Here is a 22,502-nt window from a genome sequence, read left to right as displayed (position 1 = left end):
TCTTCTCAATTCGGGGGAGCAGTGGCTTTACAGAGAGTACCTCCAGGATGACTGATCTTCTCACCTAATGTCTAAGGCAGACCCCAACCACCCTGCAAAGTTTAGCCACTTGTATCCAGGATCATGCTCTTCTGGTCATGACCAACAGTTCATGACCATGGGGGAGGGTAGGAACGAAGATTGACCGGTAAATCGAGACCACAGCGGACCAGTACAGGTTCTGCATGATGGCAGACGCTGCACCGATCCATCAGTCGATCTCACGTTCGATCTTACACTCACTCGTGATGGGTAATGTCATTCGATATGATCTCATTATCTCACTGTTTTTAATCACAGTGCCACAGTGTACAAAATTCGAATGGAGCATTATGGGAAAGAGTTCAGCCGAAACAAGATTGAATATAAATATCGTATGATGACGTAAAATCCAAAGAGAAGTCAAATCAGGTTTATGTGTATAGCCCTTAATCACAAAATGTCTTAAAGGACTGCACAGGCCACAATTAGACCATCCCCCGATCTGACACCGTCATGCAGGTCACCATAGCAGAAACATGGCTGACATGTGAGGCTCATGTTATGTAAGATAAATTCAAATTTTCTCTGCCTAAGGGTATTTTTAAAAATACTGGTTCACGTACCTGTACTTTTTTTTCAATTCATGCATATTTTTTTTACCACTTTTTACCTCTATTTTTACCACCTTTAAAATGACAAATTAAAACATTGAGAAGGTAAGAAAAGTGAGATCAATTTCTATTAAAGTAACTCTTTTTTTCAAAGAGTGGAAATAACGTGTTGCTTTGAGTAATTTGAAGTTTGTGTGAAAAAAATATTCCCAAATCAGAACCTGGCATTAGTATTTCAATGGGAAACCCATTGTGGTAGTTTCTCCCTATAGCAATGTTTTTAAAAACGATGTTATACGCTTGAATAGACAGTAGTAATTTGTATTTTTAGCTTTTCAAATGGACTTAAACTACAGACTAAAGGACACCGCGAACAAACTGCTAACCTGTAGCATCCTTCAGCTTCAACCCTCTTTGGGTTATGTTGTGATGTGATTTGCCATACATTTTTAAAGAAAAAAATTGAAGTCCTTATCCCCTGCACCAATGCATGTAAGTATAATTGTCAAATATTGCCTTTAACAAAAATATGAGTGGAAAGGCAGTTAAGCAAAGGAATACTTATCCATTTAAGCTGGGCTGCCATAGACAGCTATTGAGGTCAAAGATCCATTCTAGCTTGGCAGCCATTGACAGCTATTGATGTTAAGGATCAATTTTCCCTACGCTGCTGTAGAAGTTTGTACATGTCAAAGATCCATTTTAGATTGGCTAGAGGTGAATTGGTTCATCAAGCATTAACTTGTTTACAGTTATTCAGGGCAACATTAGTCTTTGTTGTTATGTTTGTAGTATTGGTTGTGTTAACGCTAAAGTGTTTTTATTGAAACACTTTCAATGTAAGCTTACCTTGTGGTAGTTTCTCACTATATTTCCGAGACTATTAGAAATAAAAGCAGGTATGATCGAAACTAGCTTGCTAGTGATCACTATGACAACTGTGTGATGACAAACAAATGTCCCATACCATTTACCTGCTTTCGAATTCAAAACAGTCTTAACTTTTGTGAAAACAATTGACATGAGATATTAATATAATTAGGATTGTCTTTATTGTCATTGATAAACTTAGTGAACATTGTTTACAACGCGATAAGGTATGGGACTTATATACACATATTAAAGGCTTAAAAGAGAAAAATAAGATTAAAAAAATGTCAGGATAAACAGGAAAATAATAATAACAACCTAGTGTTGTTATTATGACTGGCATAAGTTGTAAGTGCATCAATAACCAAATAAGACAGAAACAATATTGTGATCTCAACGTTTTACTATATAGTATATCATAATAATATTCAAATTATCCTTTTCATTAGTACACAATTGTCTGAATATTATTGGACATAATAATCTGGTGTTTTTTTCAAAGCCCCTCTGCTATTGGTTTGCTTCTGTTAAATTAGCAGTGGTTGGATTAGCTAAAGTTGGACTAGCTAAAGGTGCCAACATAAAAATTTGGGTTGTATTTATATATATTTTTTTTCCCGTCATGCATCACAACCACCATCTATCTCCAGTTATTCGTGTCCGTGATAGAAGTAATTAGATCCGAGGCAAAAAATTAAAACCCGGCAGGTTATCCTTCTTTACAGAAAAAAAAAACGTAATGCAAAGAGAAAAAAAGAAAATACTGAATGCTTTGATATGCTTGCTAATCCTATCACTAGTTCTAACATTTGAGACTGAGGTTTGAGCTATATCAGAATCTTTGGACTCCCTATCACCCTCTGTTTTGAGCTAAGATAATTGCGTGCCTCACTCTTAATTGGAGACGCTCAACACAGTAATACTGTTTGAATTAATATTTCTGATATACACAATTCAGTGATTTTGAAAAAGGAAATTATACAATTGTGACGTTAAATGATAAACAACTTTATCATTGAATACATTTAACCGTTTAATGTATTTGTAATTTCTTATTCCCATAATGTCAGGAGAGGCACAACCTGCCTTGCCTCTTCTCACTAGTTGACTGATTCTCTTTTGGCCTATTTGTGTTAACATCCTCTATCTTTTTAGTTACCGTATTTATTCGTATACAACCAAAACCTACGTATAATGCACACCCCTATTTATTTTTTTTTATCAAAAATCGGTATAAAATTTTATTTAATTTTTTTCAGGTGAAACTATGCATTGCAAGTGACGAACATTGAATATGTGCAGCCATTATTAAAATAATTCATTGACAACGTAGATTACGAACACAATACCAACGGAAAATTATTAATTTAATGTTATTCAATGTCAGATTCATCATCAATTGCACCAAAGAGTTGTTTCCCTTGTGCATTTTTGGGTTTATTTAAATATTTCAGGAGGATTTCTTTGTTTTTTCCATTCTCTCGATCGAAGAGTTCCATTTAAATGCCTTTTTGTATGTCATTTATATCACTGCAGGTCTAGTAGTTTGTATTTGGTGCTCTCACTGCTGCGACCCGGGTTCAATTCCTGTTACATCCAATGTTTTAAAATTGTTGTCAGCAATAATTTTAGACTAATGGTATTATTGCACGAATACGGTAATATACTATGGTAAAACCTTGTGTACAATGGACATGCAAAATATAAATTATTTTTTGGATAAAAGAAATATACACGTATAAATAAGGTACTTTGCAAAGGGATTTTTCTGTATCAGGTTTCCACCTTGATAAATATTGTTTTTATGCTAAATTCGTAAAAACGAAGTCCATTATTCCTTATATGATTACACTATTTTACCTTTAGTGATGGTTATAATGGAGTGCTTTAAGATATTTTTTTTTTCTAGTGCGGTTCCGAATTGTTACCATGGATTCGGGTTTCATCCCAGTGGACCGTCTGGTAAGTTCTCATAATTTGTCTTTCAAGGGATTTCAAAGCTGAATGCAATGGTTCCCATTTGTCTGGTGTGATTTCTGGTAGATGTTAAGAGCAAGCCTCTATTTTTGATGATGATGAGTGGGAGGTTTACGGAGATGTGTTAGTTGTTTTTTTGAAGCCAGCGTGGGCGTGAAGCGCTGTGTGGAGTAGTGTGATAAACATGCTGTCGGAGTTCATTTACCTCACACTGCATTTGACCCAAACATCCGAATCAATACAAGTTTCCATTAGCGGGGAGACAATTTGCGGTGCACTGTGAACATCTGACAAAAGGAATTAAGGATTTCTTGTTTTTCTTTAACGTTTCACCCCATGGTGAATATATCTACTGGATCTGTTTTTGAACAAAAACAGCTATGTAACAACAACCCTAATACTAACTCAATCATTATTACTATTGTGTTTCCAAGAATAAGGGTTAATAAGATTAATATCTCAGCTCAGAATTACATTTAAAATTTTTAAAGAGAAAATTTGAAGCACAGATTAAATTAAACATCTTAAAATTGCAATCCTGAAGTATTATTTTTTTGTAGTTTAGGATAGAATGCTGAGTTGGAGGATGCACCAGAAGCCTGTGCAAACATTCCAATGTCAGGCTTACACTCTCCACAAGCCTTGGGAGTTTATATTTATTTAATATAATTTTCAGTGAATACATACCTTTAGTTGTAAATATTTTGTCATATTTTATGTTGATTTATTGATGAAGAAATTATAGAGTGAATAAGCCCAGCACAAATATTACTTCAAACTTCTTTGTTTCGGGTGGCTTGCTTTGGCATTGATGGAACAAAAGCGTCCACTTTTGGATGGTTCCCGAACGTACCGATTCATTATGTACCATAATGAAATCTGATAACATGAAGTTTTGAATGTACTGAAAACTTCCAAAGCAATGTATCGATAAAATAATGTTCTCACTCTACGTAATTATGTCAATTGGAGAGGGGTTCTCAAGTACAGAACATTATGCAAATTTCTCACTTCTTTGGCTTTCTAACAAGTTTATTTCAAACACCATCACCCGATGCTGAGTGTATCAGTTATCTAAGATCACGCCCATAATGATCTGGTTAAGCGTCACTGGTCCATATGAAATGATGTGGCTGAGCGATAGCAGGTATTTAGTTCTACTCCCTGACTGGCTCGTCGCGCATCATCCGCATGGCGCGGCCATTCGAGCCTGCCCTGCGGCCTTGAGTTCAGCACTTGGGCCATACATTGCGACTATCTGGAGCACGAGACCAAATCTCTTCACTACAAAAAGTAAGAGGACGGTTTCAAATTTAACACCATGTTTGCTGGTTCTTGGGAATGAGCGTTTTCATTTCTGTACAAGGGAATCTCCCCAAATCGACGAGCATAATAGCGGGAAACTTTCTGTTTATGCTAGTAACTTGCAGACTGTCAGCGGTCGAAACCTCCCATAATCTTCGGCGCCTTCACCTCCCCTTTTTGTCCAATCATTAATTCTCTGTGTTAATAAATTGTGTGTGGTATCGGCCTGGTTTATTGAATCAATTTTCTTGGGATTAGTAATTCATATTAAAACTCAAAGAACACAAAGTTAGTTTTTTATAACTGTAGGAAATTCTAGTATCTTTCAGAAAAAAATGATTCATGGTGGAGCACAGGCAACACCTAGAGGCAATTTTTTTGACTGATTGCAGTAAGGAATAAATTATTTCAAACCTAATGATTTTCAAAAAAAAGCTAGAAAAATCCCTACACAATCAAAATATACTAATTGACATACTTTTTCTTTGTCTACATTAAAATCCAAGCAAAAATCCCTGGAGTTAAGCAGTTCCATTACGTTCTTTTTCTACGATAAAAACAAATAAAACTAATGATATTCTGGGCATGTGAGTACAGACCATTGTTGTAATAAAGTCAAAATGGCTAATAATCATTTATATACCAAAGTGGCAGTAAATGGTAGGCTATGACAAAAAGGAAACACAAGTCGGTGCAGAATTCCCTAAATCTGAGCCTCACACCAGTCTTTTGTGCAGACTAAATCCTGCATTTGGTTTGCTCAAACCTAAGGCCTCCCTCTCAACAGTAAATCAGAATACCACTTGGAACAATGTAGACACTGTGTAACAGCTAAATGAACGGGAACATAGAGACAATTCAATTAACTAAATATATGGATTATTATAAGCCTGCCTCCCCTGACTGCATGTCTCGAATGTAAGGGAGCCATGTGTGTGTGATGATTCATGACAGCCATAATGCAGCTCGACGGAGTGAAAACACTTGAAACCAGATAGGTCTGATACTATAACTGATATAGAATCTAACGCATTATAGAGCAATCATGGGTACTGATACAATCTTGATAAAAGCAAAATGACAATTAAATTAATATCCACCACTTTTTGTTTGACTTTTAGAAACACATGCAGGCTGGAAAGTGACAAAATAGCACACAAACACTCATATAAATGATTGATATCATGAATTAAAAGTCTTTCTACTTTTTATTTTTTTATGACAATATCTATGGGAACTTCAGTGTTATATTTAATAATTATTGTAGAAATGAACTAAAGCTTCTTTATACTCGTGCAAATACACTCAGCTGCTATTGTTTTTCAATTTTGTAAATTTTGTATTGCCTTGAACAGCACATAACTTTTATTCTAAGTAAAATAACACCAGGATGGGTTTCCGCAATGTTCTCTGGTTGATTAATGCTTGTTAGCAAATACAGCGTTGGGAGTGGCGCTTACCTTTGGAGACATATTTAAAAGTCATTGTTTGCCGCTCATTTTTCTCTTGAGCTTCTATAAACATTGTATTGCAGGCCACATTAAATGAGGCCATGAGTTTGACACATGTGATTTAGAGTATTTGTTGTACCATATTCATCTTGTCTCCAAAATCAGTTAATTTCCAGTTCAACTATCATCTGCATTTTATATTTTAGGATTTTGTTGGACAAAATTTGTCCTCTAACACTATAGGATGCAGACTACCTTTGCTGTCAATACCAAAAACAATGTTTTTGTCTCAAGATCGTTTCCATTTTACTATTATTACTATTTTAAGTGTTTATTATATCCTTGCAATTAGTAAAATGTCCAATAAGATGACTTGAATGTTACTGCATTTTTGTCACAATCTTTTGAACAACAACTGATGAGTTTGCCTTGTTTCTTTTTTTTCAGTACAAAGTGGTGGAGCTTCAGGTAAGAATTTTAATTTTTTGTGTATTATAATCAGCTGGTGCGGCACGGCGGTTGAGTGGTTAGTGCATCTGCTGCACAGTTCTGAGGTCATGGGATCAAATCCAGCAACCACAGCCTCCCCGTGTAGAGTTTGCATGTCCTCCCCGTGCTTGCGTGGGTTGCCTCTGGGCACTCCGGTTTCCTCCCAGTTTCCAAAAACATGCATGTCAGGTTAATTGGCCGGTTCAAGTCCCTAGGTGTGAATGAGCGAGTGAGTTGTCTGCCTCTGTGTGCCCTGCGACTGGCTGGCAACCAGTTCAGGGTGTCCCCTGCTCACTGCCCGAAAATAGCTGGGATGGACTCCAGCACCCCCACGACCCTACTCTAGCATAAGCGGTGCAGATAATGGATGGATGGATAATCAGATGGTTGTGCTTGTAATATAATTGAATTATCTCTGGGGAATTTTTCTGCATTTATAAATTGTAAAGACTGTCTGATATTTTGATTAAAAACAACAGATGGTGGTGCTTTAAATTGACATTTAACTGTAAATGTCATTGATCGTGTGCCACAGAAACTAGGAAACGAATACTCAGGTTCATAAGTGATGTTCACATGTAAATACATCATTTTACGTTTTACAGGGTCATACAATCTGACTTTTGTCTTGTATCTGTCTTCATTTAGGATCCCAATTCCAATCGAATTGCTCAGTGGTTGGATAAATTTGTCACTGCTGGAATTCTGGATCTTTCGCATCCCATGATTCCAGAAGCTACACAAGGAACTTACATCATTACTGCAACCACTGACAAAGGGGAGATAATTTCTCACACCTTCGACATCAGAGAATATGGTCTGTTATAAGTTAAATTGGATGCATGATTTACTGTATTTTTTTGTAATTGTTGATTATTCTTCTAAATGTACTCATTCATTCAGTTTTGCCCAAGTTTGAGGTGACTGTTCAACTACCAAGTATTATATCAATCCTGGACCAGCAGGCTACCCTGAAGATTTGTGGGAAGTAAGTGTTTATCTCAATTTTATACATTATCAGATAGGTGGATGGGGAGATAGATAGATAGATAGATAGATAGATAGATAGATAGATAGATAGATAGATAGATCAGTAAAGCGAGAGATGGAGCAGTAAAGCAAGAGATAGAGTGTGAGAAAGAACAAGAGATGAGGAATAAAGTGCTAAATAAGAGAGGGAAGGGAAAATGCTAAAAAGGGAGAGAGGATGAGAGATGAAACGAGAGAGCAAGAAGAAGTAAGACAGCTAGACGGAGCTAAGGGGAGAGAAAAAGAGAGATAGAGAGAGATAGAGAGAGGGACAGAGATAGAGACAGGGGTATTTAAGGAAGATATAAAAACACAGAGAGAGACATAGAAAGAGAGAGAGGGCGTGGGGCATAGAAAGAGAGGGAGACATAGAAATAGAGGGATGGATGGAGAAAGAGAGGGAGGGATGGAGCTAGAAAGGGACAGAGAAAGAGAGGGAAGGATGGAAAAACAGAGAGATTAAAAAAACAGAAAGTGAGAGAGAACAGTAAAGAGCGATAGAGTGTGAGAGAGAACAATAGATAAGGGATAGAGTGATGAATTAGAAAAAGGGAGGGGAGAATGATAAAGAAAGAGATTCACTATTTAAAAGGCCCAATGTAAAATTATTCTGAAATTTCTTCATTTTTTTAACAAAATAAATTAAAATGTAATGTGAAATATCACCTATCCAGTATTAAATGAATAACATAACCTACAAATTCCCTTATACAATAGATTATTGAATATAAACACAAGCTATTACGAGAGAAACAAAACTTTTATTATATTTTTGACAATTAATATTATTATAGTTTAAAATAATTTGGGTCACCTTGAGTCTCCATACTTTGTATTCTTTTTCTTTTGCTTTATAGCATTCATTTTTGGTTGCACTTTATGAGGCATTTCAAACTTATGTCTAAAAACAACCAATTCTCGAAATAATTTTTGATTAGATGCAAATCAAATGTTCTTTCTGGCTGCTAGAGGGCTATGTTGAGTTTTTATAGTGTGGTGAGTTGGTTCATTTGTAAAACTACATTCACTCAACTGTCAATCATGAACATCTTTATTCTCATTGTTTATGAATAAATGTGTTGTGTTGCCATCCGTAATTATAATATATATGTTAGGTTGATAGTGTAGGCTTAATGATAAAGCTTAATACTGAAGAAAATAGCTAAAAGTTTGGAGCTGACATTCTTTTACCCCCTTTGGAACAGAAAGTCTGAAAACTTAGTTTGATATCCCTGTACTACTCCATTCAGCAACATCTAACAGTTAAATAATACACACTGTCCCTTTGAAGAATTAACTTTTGCTTCGGCCCGCAGGTACACGTACGGAAAACCAGTTGTCGGCTCGGTCAAAGCCGTATTTTGTCGGAATGCCGTTCGCTTTTACTGGCTTTCAACAACGGAGAAAAACATCTGCAAGACGTTGAAACTGACAGTAAGTACTGAGTAAGTTTGTTCCTTAATGCAAATAGTAATAGTAATAGTAATAGTAATAGTAATAGTAATAGTAATAGTAATAGTAATAGTAATAGTAATAGTATTTGTGGCGCCTTTAATCACAAGAAGTCTCAAAGGGCTGCACAGACCACAGATTATTCGTAATACAGACTAGCCTTAAACTATCATTATGAGGGATGAAAATGGTCCCCGAGCCACGCGTTTTAGACCCCTGACTGACATCAATGTCACTATTGGCCAATTATGATGCTGTTCTTTGATATCCACACCCTTTAGGGCGGATCTGTATCCGTAACCTAGGAGATTTAATAAAAAGAAATAACTCATAGGAGGGCCTATAGCACAGGTTGGAATCCCTCCCTGTTTTCCTTGCATGTTTAAAATCCATTGATGCCCCTTACCCTTAATTTTAGTTCACTAAACCATAAACTTATCAGTACAATTTGAGGTTTCAGCTAAAATTGCTGCAAATGACTTGTGTCTCACGTATGGTCCTACTACTAATAAAAATATAATAGTAAAAAAGTGACACTTTTACAGACCGAGGACAACGGTTGTGCTACACAAATGGTGGACTTGGCAGATTTTGCCCTCAACAAGAATTCATTTGAAGATACTTTTGTGGTGGATGCTGAGCTTGAGGAGCATGGAACAGGTAACTGTCTTACAGTATATAATGATTTTTATTACTTGTGCATCTTGATGTCTTGTTGTTATCATATTTCTTGTTTAGGTGTTATCCTTAAAGGTAAAGGGCAGGCAGGATTCAGTGCCCGTATCAGAACCGTCACTTTCGAAGATGTCACCGAATCGTACAAGCCGGGTATCCCATTTGAGGGAAAGGTAGGAATTGATATTCATTATTTTGGCTATTTCAACCACCACTAGTTTAAGGAGATATTCTTCTATGCACTCCATAAAATTTCAAATCTCTACATTTTTTTCTTCTCCATACAGGTAGGATATGGAGATCATACTAATATTTTATTCCTGCAGTCCAAATTATTAAAATTAGACGATTTAATAATTTTTTTTTACTGCACAACTACTATTAGAGGTCAACAAAAACATAGTGCCGGAAAACATCCGTAAATTATTCATTCGGAAAGAGGGAAATTATAATTTAAGGGGCAGTAGTGAATTCATAATCCCAAAGGTGAGAACCACCAGGAAAAGTATGTGTGTGTCTATGTGTGGAGTCAAGCTTTGGAACAGATCACAAGACGAGATCAAACGGTGTCCAACTATTCACTTGTTCAGGTTCAGATACAAAGGAACATTCCTGGCGGAATACAGAGATGAGGAGGGTGGGGTATGAGTGGTGTGGGAGATTGGGAATAGTGCGTCAAGTTAACTTTGTGTTATTGTTGCTATTCTTATATCAAAACTGTTATTATTAATATCATTACAATTGTTGTGATATCATTAGTATATTTGGTGGGGAAGATGAAAGGGTAGGTAATATAAGCATTTTGCTTCTTACTACCCCTTTTCGAACATATTATGTAACGTTATTTTGCTGTTAAATTATTTGTTTTTGTTCTGTTTTTATTTTGATGTTCGAATAAAGTTTTCATTCATTCATTCAGGTGAAAATGACTGGTCCAGACAAAAAGCCGGTGGCAAATGAGCCTGTGTACTTATTCGCCCCGGATTTGGTCAACATAACGCTCACAACAAACGCAAAAGGCGTGGCTTCATTCTCACTGAACACCGACAACTGGAAAGACCATGTGAATATTAAGGTTTGTGACAAATGAGTTGTTGAGTTACTGCTGTCCTAACCTTTTTTTTTTTGTAATTGAACAAAGTCAGAGGCTAAATATTTGCTTGGATCAGGGGAAGTGACAATTGGTGATGTTCATTTTTGGTGCACAGTCAGTGTAGTGTCATCGAAATGACACAGAGCTAAACCATCAAAGAAGGACCGTAATTCCAGTGAATGTCTAATTGGAGCCTTGATTTCCTTCTCTGGATGTTGAAAACTACATTCGTACAATACTGTCACGGACCAGAAACGGACACAGGACCCAATAGCGCTCGTTTTCTCAGTCTTTATTAACAAAGAGGGAGAGCATGGCTTGCTTCCACGATCCAATGGTTGGCGGACAAGAGGAGCAGGAGATGCTCTTGCAAAGAAAATATCAGCGGTCCCTTCCTATAATGCATTTAACCTTTCACAGTCTCGCTGCTGCACAGATTTTTAACATGTATTGTTTTTGGCGTCGTGATTGGCTCAACAGTCCCTAAGAGAGTTGTATTTGAAATAAACAACATTTTTATCTGTTAAACGAGTGATTGGGCTTGTAAAACGGGTTAATTTTTCATATGCGTAATACAATTTTTATTGTATAATAACGATAAAAAATGTAAGTTTTGTACTTTACTGGTTTCGCCTGTCACGGGTTCTTTTTAGAACATAACTTTGCGATAATCGAAAGATTCATTATAATGCTGTACTGCTAGATGGCAGTATGTCCCAACAAATACAAAGCACCAAAAACAAGTACAACTTCTGAGATCAACATGTAGATCACAATCTACGTAAAATCTTACCCTGCCTTGTATTATTCGAAAATACACACATTGTCAGACCCAACTCAAAGGAAATTCAAATTCACAAATGGAGAATCAACATTTTTTTCTTAACAGGCCAGGTCCAAACTCGTGGAAGAGGAGGAGGCGTATGTTCCAGATACGAGGAAACCAGAGTACAGGACGGCCTATCATGACGTTTCTGCTTTTTACTCCAAGAGTAGTAGTTTTCTGAAGCTAATGCAGGTCAGCGGAAAGATCTCTTGTGAAAAAGATGCCACAGTACAAGCACAGTACATCATCCAGGGACAGGAACTCAAGAAAGGACAGGAGACCTTAGACTTTTTCTACTTGGTGAGTCCTGTTCTGTTGTTGTAGATGCATGTATCTTTGAAGTTGAGTATATGACAACCAAGGATTTCTTCAGTAATTAGTTGTCTGTCTCTCCATGATTCTGAACAAATTGTAATTACAGCTAGCCAAGCTAGCTTATAAAAATAAAAAAACGAAGGACCAGGTAGGGGGCCGTGACTTTTGAGAGTCTGTCTCAGGAATTGGACAAATGTCCCTATATACAAAAGTTTCAGGTTACAAAATACCAGAATGGGAAAACCTTGTCTCAAGTTACAAATGTGCTTTCAGGACACAAAGTCAAAAATACTCAGCAGTACGCACTGCTATAAGCTGCTATCACTCGCAAACTGTCAGGGCCAGAACGGAAACAGGACCCGCTTGTGTGACGTATACCTCAAGTTTTATTGAAAGAGAGAGGAAGGGCTGCCCCCACGATCCGGTGTTTGCTGGGCAGTTATTATACAATAAAGTTAGTATACAATAAAATACTGTGTTGCACATATGGGATTGTAATCCGAACACAGAAGTGAATCTTCCGTAGTGAGCGATTGCGGTGTCGGGGGCGGAAAAATGGTCTGTAGCCTGGACTGGGAGAGCAAGACGTAGTGAGGGTCGGAAACGGGTCATAAGCCAGAACGGGAGAGCAGACGTGGTCAGGATCAAAAACGGGTCGTAAGTCGGGACGGGAAAGCACACCTGGTCGGAATCAAAATGGGTCGTAGCCGGAGACCAACTGGAGCAAAAACGGGACTGGCAGGAGTCATGATCGAAAAATGGCTTGCCGTGTAAAAACAGAGGTTCGCAGACAGACTGACAACAGGGGATTGACAGGACTGAGTTCAAAATAGTGACAGGGAGCCAATCAGAACCCACGGCGGGTGGTGCCAAATGAGCGGGGACAGCTGAGTCACATCAGTAATCATGACATTTTGCTCAATCAATTTAATCTTATCCTGAAGCATGAGCATTTGTGATGACAGCAACTCTCAAAATTGTTGCCCCTAAGGAGGGATAAAAACAGGCGGATGTTGTTTCATAAATCATATTCTACAAACACCAAACATACGTATGTGTTTAGACAAGTGGGGGTCCATATAATGCAATATTGTTGGAAAATCCGTTTAGGTTGACTTCTGCTTTAATACCTAAGACTGATTCTACTTGTACTTTTCAGGTGATTTCCAAAGGCGCAATAATGCAACATGGCCGTCTCCCACTAGATGTTAAGTATGGTGCAGGTAATAGAATTCCATTTGAATTCAATGACTCTATTTTCACCACTGTAAGGTGCACATAAACAACAAAAAATTACCAGAAATTCTTAAGTGCTCCCCCTCTATAGAATCGAAATTCAGTAAATAAAGTCTCAAATGCACAATTACTATGTTTTTTAATGTCACCTCCCCACTAACTGTAGTTTTAATTGCATTCACTATGTAGTCTGGTGCACTTCGAATATGAAACAAATAGCTCACAGAGGAACATTTACAAGGCATGCCTTATAATCAGGTACACTCAATAGTCTGAAAAACACAGTACATTATTTTAGGTTGTCTTCCATATTAATTTTTTTCTATATTAAATATGCCCTAAAATACCCCAGAATAATCTTAATTCTGTAGCGTATTTATTTTCTTTGTTTTCCATTACATTTCCATTATTATATAAGTATTTTCTAGTAATTTTTGTCAGGGGGTCTCTTATTTGGTGCCCTGCGGGGCATCAAGTAGCCCCCTAAGAACACCTAAGTAGCCTGCAGACTGATTCTAAAATAGCTCACCAGTGATGGGTCATTGCGATTTTTTTTAGTAAATTTGATTTGTAGCTGACATTAAGTATTAGGGGTTGACCTAATTTTAAAAAAATACAACCTAGTAATAACATAGTAGCAACATAGTAATAACATAGGTTATTTTATAAATCTACATTAAAATGGTGGCCCATCGTGCCAATCAGCTTCAAAACGGTTGTTGACCCTGATTTATACTGTATGTATGTGTATTTTCGTCAAAAATAGGAAAAAAAATTGCTTCGTGAGTCTGTTAATTGGAGTAATACGTTTCCCTCATCTTAGTTTATTATGTCGGTTTGTCCTTCACGCTAAAATATTGTTATTCTATCCCGCAACGTGTCACATTGGTCAGAGAACAAAGGAGAGTTGAGCATACCTCTGCGTCAAGTGATGGACCTGGCACCCTACGCTCAAGTGGTAGTCTACACCGTGCTGCCTGGTGGCGAGGCCGTGGCAGACAGCCAGGACTTCCCAATCCAGCTATGCCTCAAGAACAAGGTCATACCTGCTGATTACAAAAATGATGTACTTTATATGAGAGATTTAAGGATTACGTGGGTATCATTGACAATAAACACTATTCTGATTCTGAAGCTAACTATAATTCTGAATTTAAAAGGAATTTTACATCTGTTGATCAATTGTTGTTTCGCGGTGCAGGTTTCTCTGAAGTTCCCGTCCCTTCAGCAGCTTCCAGCTGAGAAAACCACATTGAGATTGCAGGCTCAACCCGGATCTTTGTGCTCCGTCCGAGCCATTGACCAAAGCGTCTTATTGCTGCAGTCAGAGAAGGATCTCACTGTTGGCTATGTGAGATATGTTAAACATTTTCCTTTTATGTTTTAATTTGGACTGTTTTCATACAACTTTTTGAAATTAAAGAGTTAGCTCGGTATGCTAAATTATAGAAAGATATCTTTGTGGGTGTGTGTTGTAAACACCACGATCTGATGTAAACTAAGCTAGCGGGCTCCTCAAAGTACTGTATTTACTAATCTGTGACATGCATTTGCTTAAAGTTTGGGTGTGCGTCAAGTTTTCAGAGTATATGTCAGGACCAGAACAGAAACAGGAACCACTCGTGTAACGTTTCTTACAAGTTTTATTAGAAGAAAGGAAGGGAGTTGCGCCCACGATACGGGGATTGGTGGACGCGGGAAGCAGGTCGCTCTGAATGCGGAAGTGGGACTTCTGTGGCGAGCGATGGCGGTTTCGAGAACGGAAAAAAAAGGGTCGGTATCTGGAATAGAAGATCAAAAACGTGGTCGGGACTGGAAACAAGTCGAAAGCCAGGTGATGAGAGTAGACGTGGTCGAGATAAAAAACGAATCGTTATTCGGGACGGGAGAACAGATGTGGTCGAGATCAAAACAGGTCGTAATTCGGGACAAGAGAGCAGACGTGGTCGAGATCAAAACAGATCGTAGCTGGAGACAAATAGGAGCAAAAAACAGGACAGGCGAAAAAGGGCTTGCCGTGTAAAACCAGAGATTCGCAGGCGGACCGACAAAAGGGGACTGACAGGACAGAGATTAAATACTGACAGGGAGCCAATCTGTCAACAAGGTGCAGCTGGCCGGGGCCAATTGGGCGCCACGGCAACCGTGACAGTAGATTACCGTATTCGTGCAATGATTAATCAGCCTAAAATTATCGCTGACCAAAAAAGCAAAACACTGGAGGTAACGGAAAATGAACCCGGATAACGGCGGTGAGAGACAAACACTAAAGCCCCAGGGATATAGAAGATATATTAAAAGGCATTCTGCGTAAGCAGAGGTTCGCTGACGAGTGAGAGCAATGAGCTTAAATAGGAGAGGGAACCAATCAGGTAACCAGCAGCAGCTGGCGCCAAAAGAGTGGGCACATGTGAGTGCAATGAGTAATCATGACAGTTATACACAAATAAATACGGTATTTTATACGTTTATTGTTCTTGTAGTTTTTATTTAACAATAAACTGTTTTGTAAAAGAAAAAATAACTTGTATTATGTCCACGCATTGCCTTACAGGTAATGTGTTCTTTGTAAGAAATGTCCGTTTGTCTTAAAAATGGATCACTTTTATGTGAATTTATTGTGACCAAACGTTTTTTTTTTGATTTTGTAAATGTGAATTACCACTTGATACATTTCTGTAAAAAAGATTTATATTTGTTTGCCTTTTTTTTTTGCAGGTGTATAATCAATTGCCTCTACAAAAGATGTCAGGATATTCCTCTGAGACCGAAGACTATGAGCCTTATCCTTGCTTTCCTGAACCAATGCCAAAGCCTGAACCTGACATTCTGGTGGATGTAGTGGACCAGCGGAGCAAGCGCTCGTTTTATTATGGACCAATTAATCATAAAAATGATGTTTTCAGCATCTTTAAAGTAAGGCTTTCAACTTCACTACTACATAGACGAGAATTTAAAGGATCAGGAATTTGGGGGCTGATCAGGAAATTCGAATTAACCAGAAAAAAGAAAAGAAAAATCACTAATCCATTCACATTATTGGTAATTAGATAACTTTATTTCCTGCAAGATTATTGTATGTTGTACATTGACAAAAAATACTAAGATAAAATAAGTGATTGATAAAATACAGCACTTTTGCTATGCCCAAAACTCAAAAAGTTGGACAGGTTGAAAAAAATATCAATGACCTCTAGAAGGCATTTAAGACCTCAAATTAACCTCAAAATACATGTCGATTTTTCAGTCAAATATGCTAGATTTTTGGCAAAAACTTCCTCAGCAGACTGCACAAAAATATACAGGCTGTATGTTATAATATGCAGAATCGATGAATTACCATATATTCAAATGTATCGTTTACTATGGGATTAAACTAATAAAGGCGTCAAGTTCTATGTATCTATCTATCTATCTACCCAGGTCATATCCCTCAAGAGGGGTGACCAACAACAAGATAAACACATAGAAAAACAAAGAAGATAAAAAACACACACAAGTTTTTTTTTTTTTTACCATGGCCAACTCAAATGCCCAAACACCCAAACAAGTTAAGCAAATCGGCACCCAAGTTGGTCATGCTTTCGTCCCTCCAGATGAAACGGGACACAGGAAAGCGGCCATGTCATTCGGGTCAGGGTGACACAGCACACTCTTCTGTTCAACAGCAGGGCCTGACAGCTTTCACTGGTTTACCCCTGCCGCATCATACCGGTGCCCCGCCCATCCCCTAGAACGCGTCCAAACATCCCACTATCTTTTCACAACACCTCTCCACTCATGCCTATCACCAACAAAAGCTCTAGCTTCCACTTTATTTAGACCTCTTTCCTGCAGTGCACTAATGACACCATCCATCCACATCAATCGCAACCTTCCATTTGGTCTCTTTCCATTTACTTCTGCTCTGAGGATTCTCTTCAACATTCGTGACTCATCCATCCTCTTCATGTGTCCAAACCAACCGAGTACTCTCTTATCCACACGCTTGCTCAGTTCCACGACTACTCCAGTTCTGTCTCTCACAATTTCATTCCTCAAATCTATCCAATCTTGTCACGTATAACATACTCCTCAACCACTTCATCTCAAAAACATTTAATTTCCTTCTTAAATCTGCGTTCAGGCTCAAAGTCTCTGCACCATACAACACAGTCGGCACAATCACACTCTCATGCAGTCCCCTCTTAACATCCATACTCATACTCTTGTTGCTCATCACTCTCCTCAGAGCACCCAAAACCTCGATTCCTTGATTTACTCTGTGCAATACCTCACACTCCACTAACTGCAGCCACATTACAACCCAAGTACCTAAACCTTTCAACTTCTTCCAGCACCTGTCCATGCAACCTTATTTCCAACGCCATGCCCACTCCATCACGTGAACACTTCATCACCTGACTCTTCCCAACATTCACACATAATTTACGCCTATCACAAACTCTTCCAAACTCCATTACCAACCCTCTCAATGTTTCCTCGGAATCAGCCACAAGCACTGTGATATCTGCAAACAACTGACTTACCTGCCACACCGTTCCACAGTTATTCATCATCTCTACACCTCTGCCAAAAACTCATGCATTCACTTCTCTCACCACAACATCCATGTACACATTAAACAGCCATGGCGACATTACTCACCCCTGTCTCACACCAGTCAACCCAGGGAACCACTCACTTGTCTCACTCCCTACTCTTACACATAATCTGCTGTTTACATAGAAACTCTTCGATGCTTGCAACAACTTTCCACCCAGGAAGGCGTCAAGTTAATGTCCGGAAATACATTTACCACAGTTTCGCTGCATCTTCACGTTTTTCCTTCTAAAACTCAAGGTTTATATATAAAAAGTGCAATTTGATGGGGGATTCCGCTTTACGGGATAACATGCTGATTTTTTTCAATCTTTATTCACAATATAAACCCAACCGCTATTAATTTCAATCAAAAAGTGCTAAAATACACCCCACTTTATTTATGGTTTAAGTTATCTGCCACCCAGGCAGACAAACTTTGCATTAAAAATGCAATTAGTGATTCATGATCTATTAAAAAAAACAAAAAAATAAACTCAAAGACACTGACTGACCATGGTAGCACATATTCAAAATTCAAACCTTGATAAGAAGTCCCTTGACAACCTTTGCAGACAATGTCCACCCTGGTCTGAAACACTTACAATCGATATACAAGCGAATCGAATACATGTTTACAGTTAAATTATAACTTTTTGAATGTTTAGTTCCTGTTTCAAGCTGAGATATACGATTTATCATCATTCTATTTTAGGAAATCGGAGTCAAGCTTGTGACAAATTCCGATGTGAAGAAACCCCAAAACTGCCTGCTCCCTCAAATGTATTACTATGATGGTAAGTATTTATACTTCACAGCACGAGATATTTTGTCTGTCAAGGACGCAATAAGGGTGTTGGGGAAGAACGATGCGGAAATACAGATAAGTACCTTTATTGGGCAGTGTTCGTTACATGGAGAGTCAGGAAGCGAAGCAACTGTATCTCGTACACCAGTTGCAATAATCGTGACGATCGTTCTGTGATCCAGTAAAACCAAACAGCAAAGGCAACAGTCCCAGAGTTCATCAGAAGGCACTTGTAATCTGGAAGGGTAGGCAAGGATTAGGTACACTGGAATAATAATTAGCTAAGAGAAGAGTGCTTGTGACATGACAAGAAAGACAACAAATTAGCTCGGAGCCATGGAGTTTTTAAATTGAACCGAGGGAGTGTCGCAATAGGAGGGAAAACTGCAGGGAAATGAGACAAGTGACAACAAAGTCCAGCCCAGGGGCTAGTTACAGCCCGTGATCTAGTTTTCACTGGCCCGAGGCTTCTGTCATGAAATACTATGTGGCCTGCCAGTAATGTTGACTTGAGTATAAAATAAATTTGAACAAAAAATAAATAAATCACAATTCCACCAAATGATGGCAGTAGCCCTTTTGCCACTTTGTCCTTGGCGTTAGAATTTTAGCCCACCCCATTTCCGACATGGCGACCATAAATGAAAAAAAAAGGAAAGTTGAATGTGAGGGCCACCGCTACCAGGACAAGCGGAAAATGAATTGTTTTTTAACTGAAATCCAAAACGACTGCATCTGCCTAATTTGTCAAGAGACTCAGGCTGTTTTCAAAGAATATAATATCCAGAGTCACTGCCAGACCGTAGTAGTTTTCACAAGACCCTGCGAGTCGAATGAAAATGCTACAAAAGCAAGCTACGAGGTCAGGACGCTGTTCGTCAAGCTCTCGAAACCTTTCATGGAGGGTTGATTTATTAAAGACTGTTCAAAGAATGGCTGAATAGTCGGCCCCCACACATTTTCAGCTTACCAAATCTGGCCCACTTTCTCAAACATTTGGACACCCCTGGCTTGGTGAATTGATTGATTTAACATTTCATTCTACCATGCTATTTCAAACCTTCAGAAATAATTTCCAAAGAAAAAAACACATTTTTCCCATCTATTGAGCTTTCTTGAGCCAGATAAATCTATTGTCAGTACGTGTCATCTTTTACCTCATTACGGTTATTATCCTTATTGATAAAATGCTCCTGTCCTCATATAGCTGATGTCGTGGATTCTCCGGTCTCCATGGCTTTCAATGTGATGAGAGTTGCTGGTACTGTCGAGAAAAAGAAGGAGGAGAAGAAGGAGACAGTTAGGAAATTCTTTCCGGAAACATGGATCTGGGACCTAGTTCCTGTTGGGTAAATGTTTAAATTATAGACAACCAGAAGTTGACTAAATGGGTAAATTATAATATTTGAGCGTTTTTTGGCCTATTTTGCATGCGTTGTAGCGACGCAGGTACAGCAAATGTGGAGACGACGGTGCCGGATACCATCACCAAGTGGGCGGCTTCAGCTTTTTGCGTCTCGTCTGTTGGCTTCGGTGTTGCGCCCACAACTGCTCTGACGGCCTTCCAGCCCTTCTTTGTCAGTCTCACACTGCCCTACTCCGTCGTCCGAGGAGAAGTGTTTACCCTCAAAGCCACCGTCTTTAACTATCTATCCAAGTGCATCATGGTATGTTTGATGAGTCAAGAAAGAAATATTGTAAATTACGTCTTTAACACATATAGTTTTGAATTTTTTAGAGAACTAACGTTCCTGAACTGGCCCGTAGTAGCTATGGTGGTTCCAAGTCAATATAAATATCAAATATCTGTTTGAGATCAACCCCTAAAAACAGTTCGGAGTTTTTCAAATTTCATCCAAAAGCGTATTTTTTTAAGCTTTGGATTAAAGGGACAGTGTGTGTTATTTAACTCTTCCTATGGGTAAAACCAATTTAATTAAAATGAATGTTTTGATTTTAACAATAGGCAAACATAGATAGACTGTCATAATAAACGTGCATTTTTAAGAATACTCAACGATCATAAAAATACTATTTATTTTGCATTGATAGCCACACTGCAGCTACGGGCACCCAAAAAACGCAAAAAGGCCAGGCAAAAAAGAAGAAAAATGGATGAGTTTAAACTTTAGTTGACACATTTAGAAAGAGAGAAGACATCAATGGATTTTGAACATGCTAGGTGGACAGGAAGAGAAGCCTTCAGATAAGAAAGTCAAACCCTATCTAACAGCCCTCCCTTCAGCCCTTTCTTTTTATTTAATCTCTTAGGTTACCAAAACAGATCCGCCCTAAAAGGTGCAGGTATCAAAGAACAACATAGACCTTGGCGTATAGTGACAATGATGTAATAGTCAAAACAACAAACAACACTGCACAATAATAACTGGCAACCTATGAATCTCAAACTGGCAACCTATGAATCTCCTTTGCAAGTGTCCAATATTGAAAACAGAATACATTTATTTGAAGTAAAATGGAGGGTTTTGTTCACTTTGAGTCTCTGTAGTTTGTATTCTTCCTTGTTCTTTGTAGCACTCGTGTCCCTTAGAAAACCCATCACAAGAACACTACAAAAACAGAACGTATAATTTATGTTAACAGTGAACTGCATTATATCAGTATAACAAAAACTCCAGGTTGCAATATCAATATCATATTGGAAGTTGTATCGGACACTGCTTCGAATGTACTCGGTACAACCAAAAGTTAGAGGGTGAAAACACTTGAGTATTAAATCATTAAAGAACTGAATCAATTAGTTGATGAATGAATGAATAAATGAGAAATTCTTAACAATATACAATAAGTAAATACATTTCTTATTTGATTATGTTTCTTAGACTGATACATTTATAATTAAGTAGACACCAAAATGAGAGAGAAGACATCTATTCATTTTGAACTTGCAAGGAGAAAAGGACATGACTGTACAAAAAAACCCCACAATGCTAAATTCCAAATCTTTACTAAACCCCTTTATTTTTACACTTTCTGGGTTACAAAAAGCAGGGTGTGATCATCAGAAAACATTATCCGCAAATAGTGACAATGATGTAAACAGTGCATAATGGTCAAAATAACCAAAACATTGAGTAATAACACCCATCCTATGCAATCTCCTTAATTTTACAATATTAAAAACAGAATACATTTATCACCGGCACTTCCGAGCGATCAGATCTTTCTTAAGAAATTGAGTTATTTTTAAGTGATACAGGTTGACCGAATCTGTGTTTTTGCAGGTGAAAGTTAATCTGGCACAATCTGACACATACACCTACAGAAACTGTGATGACTGCCAATACAGTGTGTGTATATGCAGCGAGGAGAGCAGAACCTTCACTTGGATTGTCACCCCAACTGCCCTTGGTAAGAAAACCTGCATAAAATTATTTTTCTCTAAGCGTCACCCTCAATTCCACCTCACTAAATGTTTTATTGGGTGCAATGCGTGTAGAATCTGTAATTCATATTTCAGCATTTGCTTTTGTACAGTTTTGTGTAACGTTCCTTTTTACTAGTCTGAAAACTTTTAAGTACAAATTTAGCCAACACATTGCATTCAGTATACATTTTTATCATTTTTGTTGCTTACTTCTGAAGTATTATATTATTTTGTGCAGACATGTAGTGCTATGCTAACTGTTTTTAATAATTCAAGGCTGAGAATAAGTAGAATAGTGCTGTTTTAAAGTTGTTTTGTAGGCTTAATCGCCAGAGAGATATAAAAGGAACCAAAGGGAAGGGGGACAAAGGTGAG

The 22,502-nt window shown here is 37.9% G+C and overlaps 1 protein-coding gene across 1 annotated transcript in view; it reads left to right on the top strand.

Moving 5' to 3' along the window:
• The window catches only part of LOC148358594 (alpha-2-macroglobulin-like protein 1), a 67,065-nt gene that overhangs the window by 10,854 nt on the left and 33,709 nt on the right, over nt 1-22,502 (top strand). The window contains exons 4-20 of the mRNA XM_088346330.1: nt 3,412-3,464; nt 6,683-6,703; nt 7,373-7,541; nt 7,628-7,712; nt 9,070-9,187; nt 9,751-9,865; nt 9,944-10,053; nt 10,800-10,955; nt 11,863-12,099; nt 13,274-13,337; nt 14,244-14,389; nt 14,552-14,701; nt 16,069-16,266; nt 18,647-18,728; nt 19,947-20,088; nt 20,181-20,406; nt 21,985-22,111. Coding sequence (XP_088202456.1) covers nt 3,412-3,464; nt 6,683-6,703; nt 7,373-7,541; nt 7,628-7,712; nt 9,070-9,187; nt 9,751-9,865; nt 9,944-10,053; nt 10,800-10,955; nt 11,863-12,099; nt 13,274-13,337; nt 14,244-14,389; nt 14,552-14,701; nt 16,069-16,266; nt 18,647-18,728; nt 19,947-20,088; nt 20,181-20,406; nt 21,985-22,111 — 2,199 coding nt within the window. The remainder of the gene's footprint in view (nt 1-3,411; nt 3,465-6,682; nt 6,704-7,372; nt 7,542-7,627; nt 7,713-9,069; nt 9,188-9,750; nt 9,866-9,943; nt 10,054-10,799; nt 10,956-11,862; nt 12,100-13,273; nt 13,338-14,243; nt 14,390-14,551; nt 14,702-16,068; nt 16,267-18,646; nt 18,729-19,946; nt 20,089-20,180; nt 20,407-21,984; nt 22,112-22,502) is intronic.

Source organism: Urocampus carinirostris, chromosome 10 (genome assembly GCF_059441175.1).
Source record: "Urocampus carinirostris isolate Australia breed hairy pipefish chromosome 10, RoL_Ucar_1.0, whole genome shotgun sequence".
NCBI lineage: Eukaryota > Metazoa > Chordata > Actinopteri > Syngnathiformes > Syngnathidae > Urocampus > Urocampus carinirostris.
Note: the sequence above shows the minus strand (reverse complement) of the source record. Positions and strands in the feature narration are given on the sequence as shown.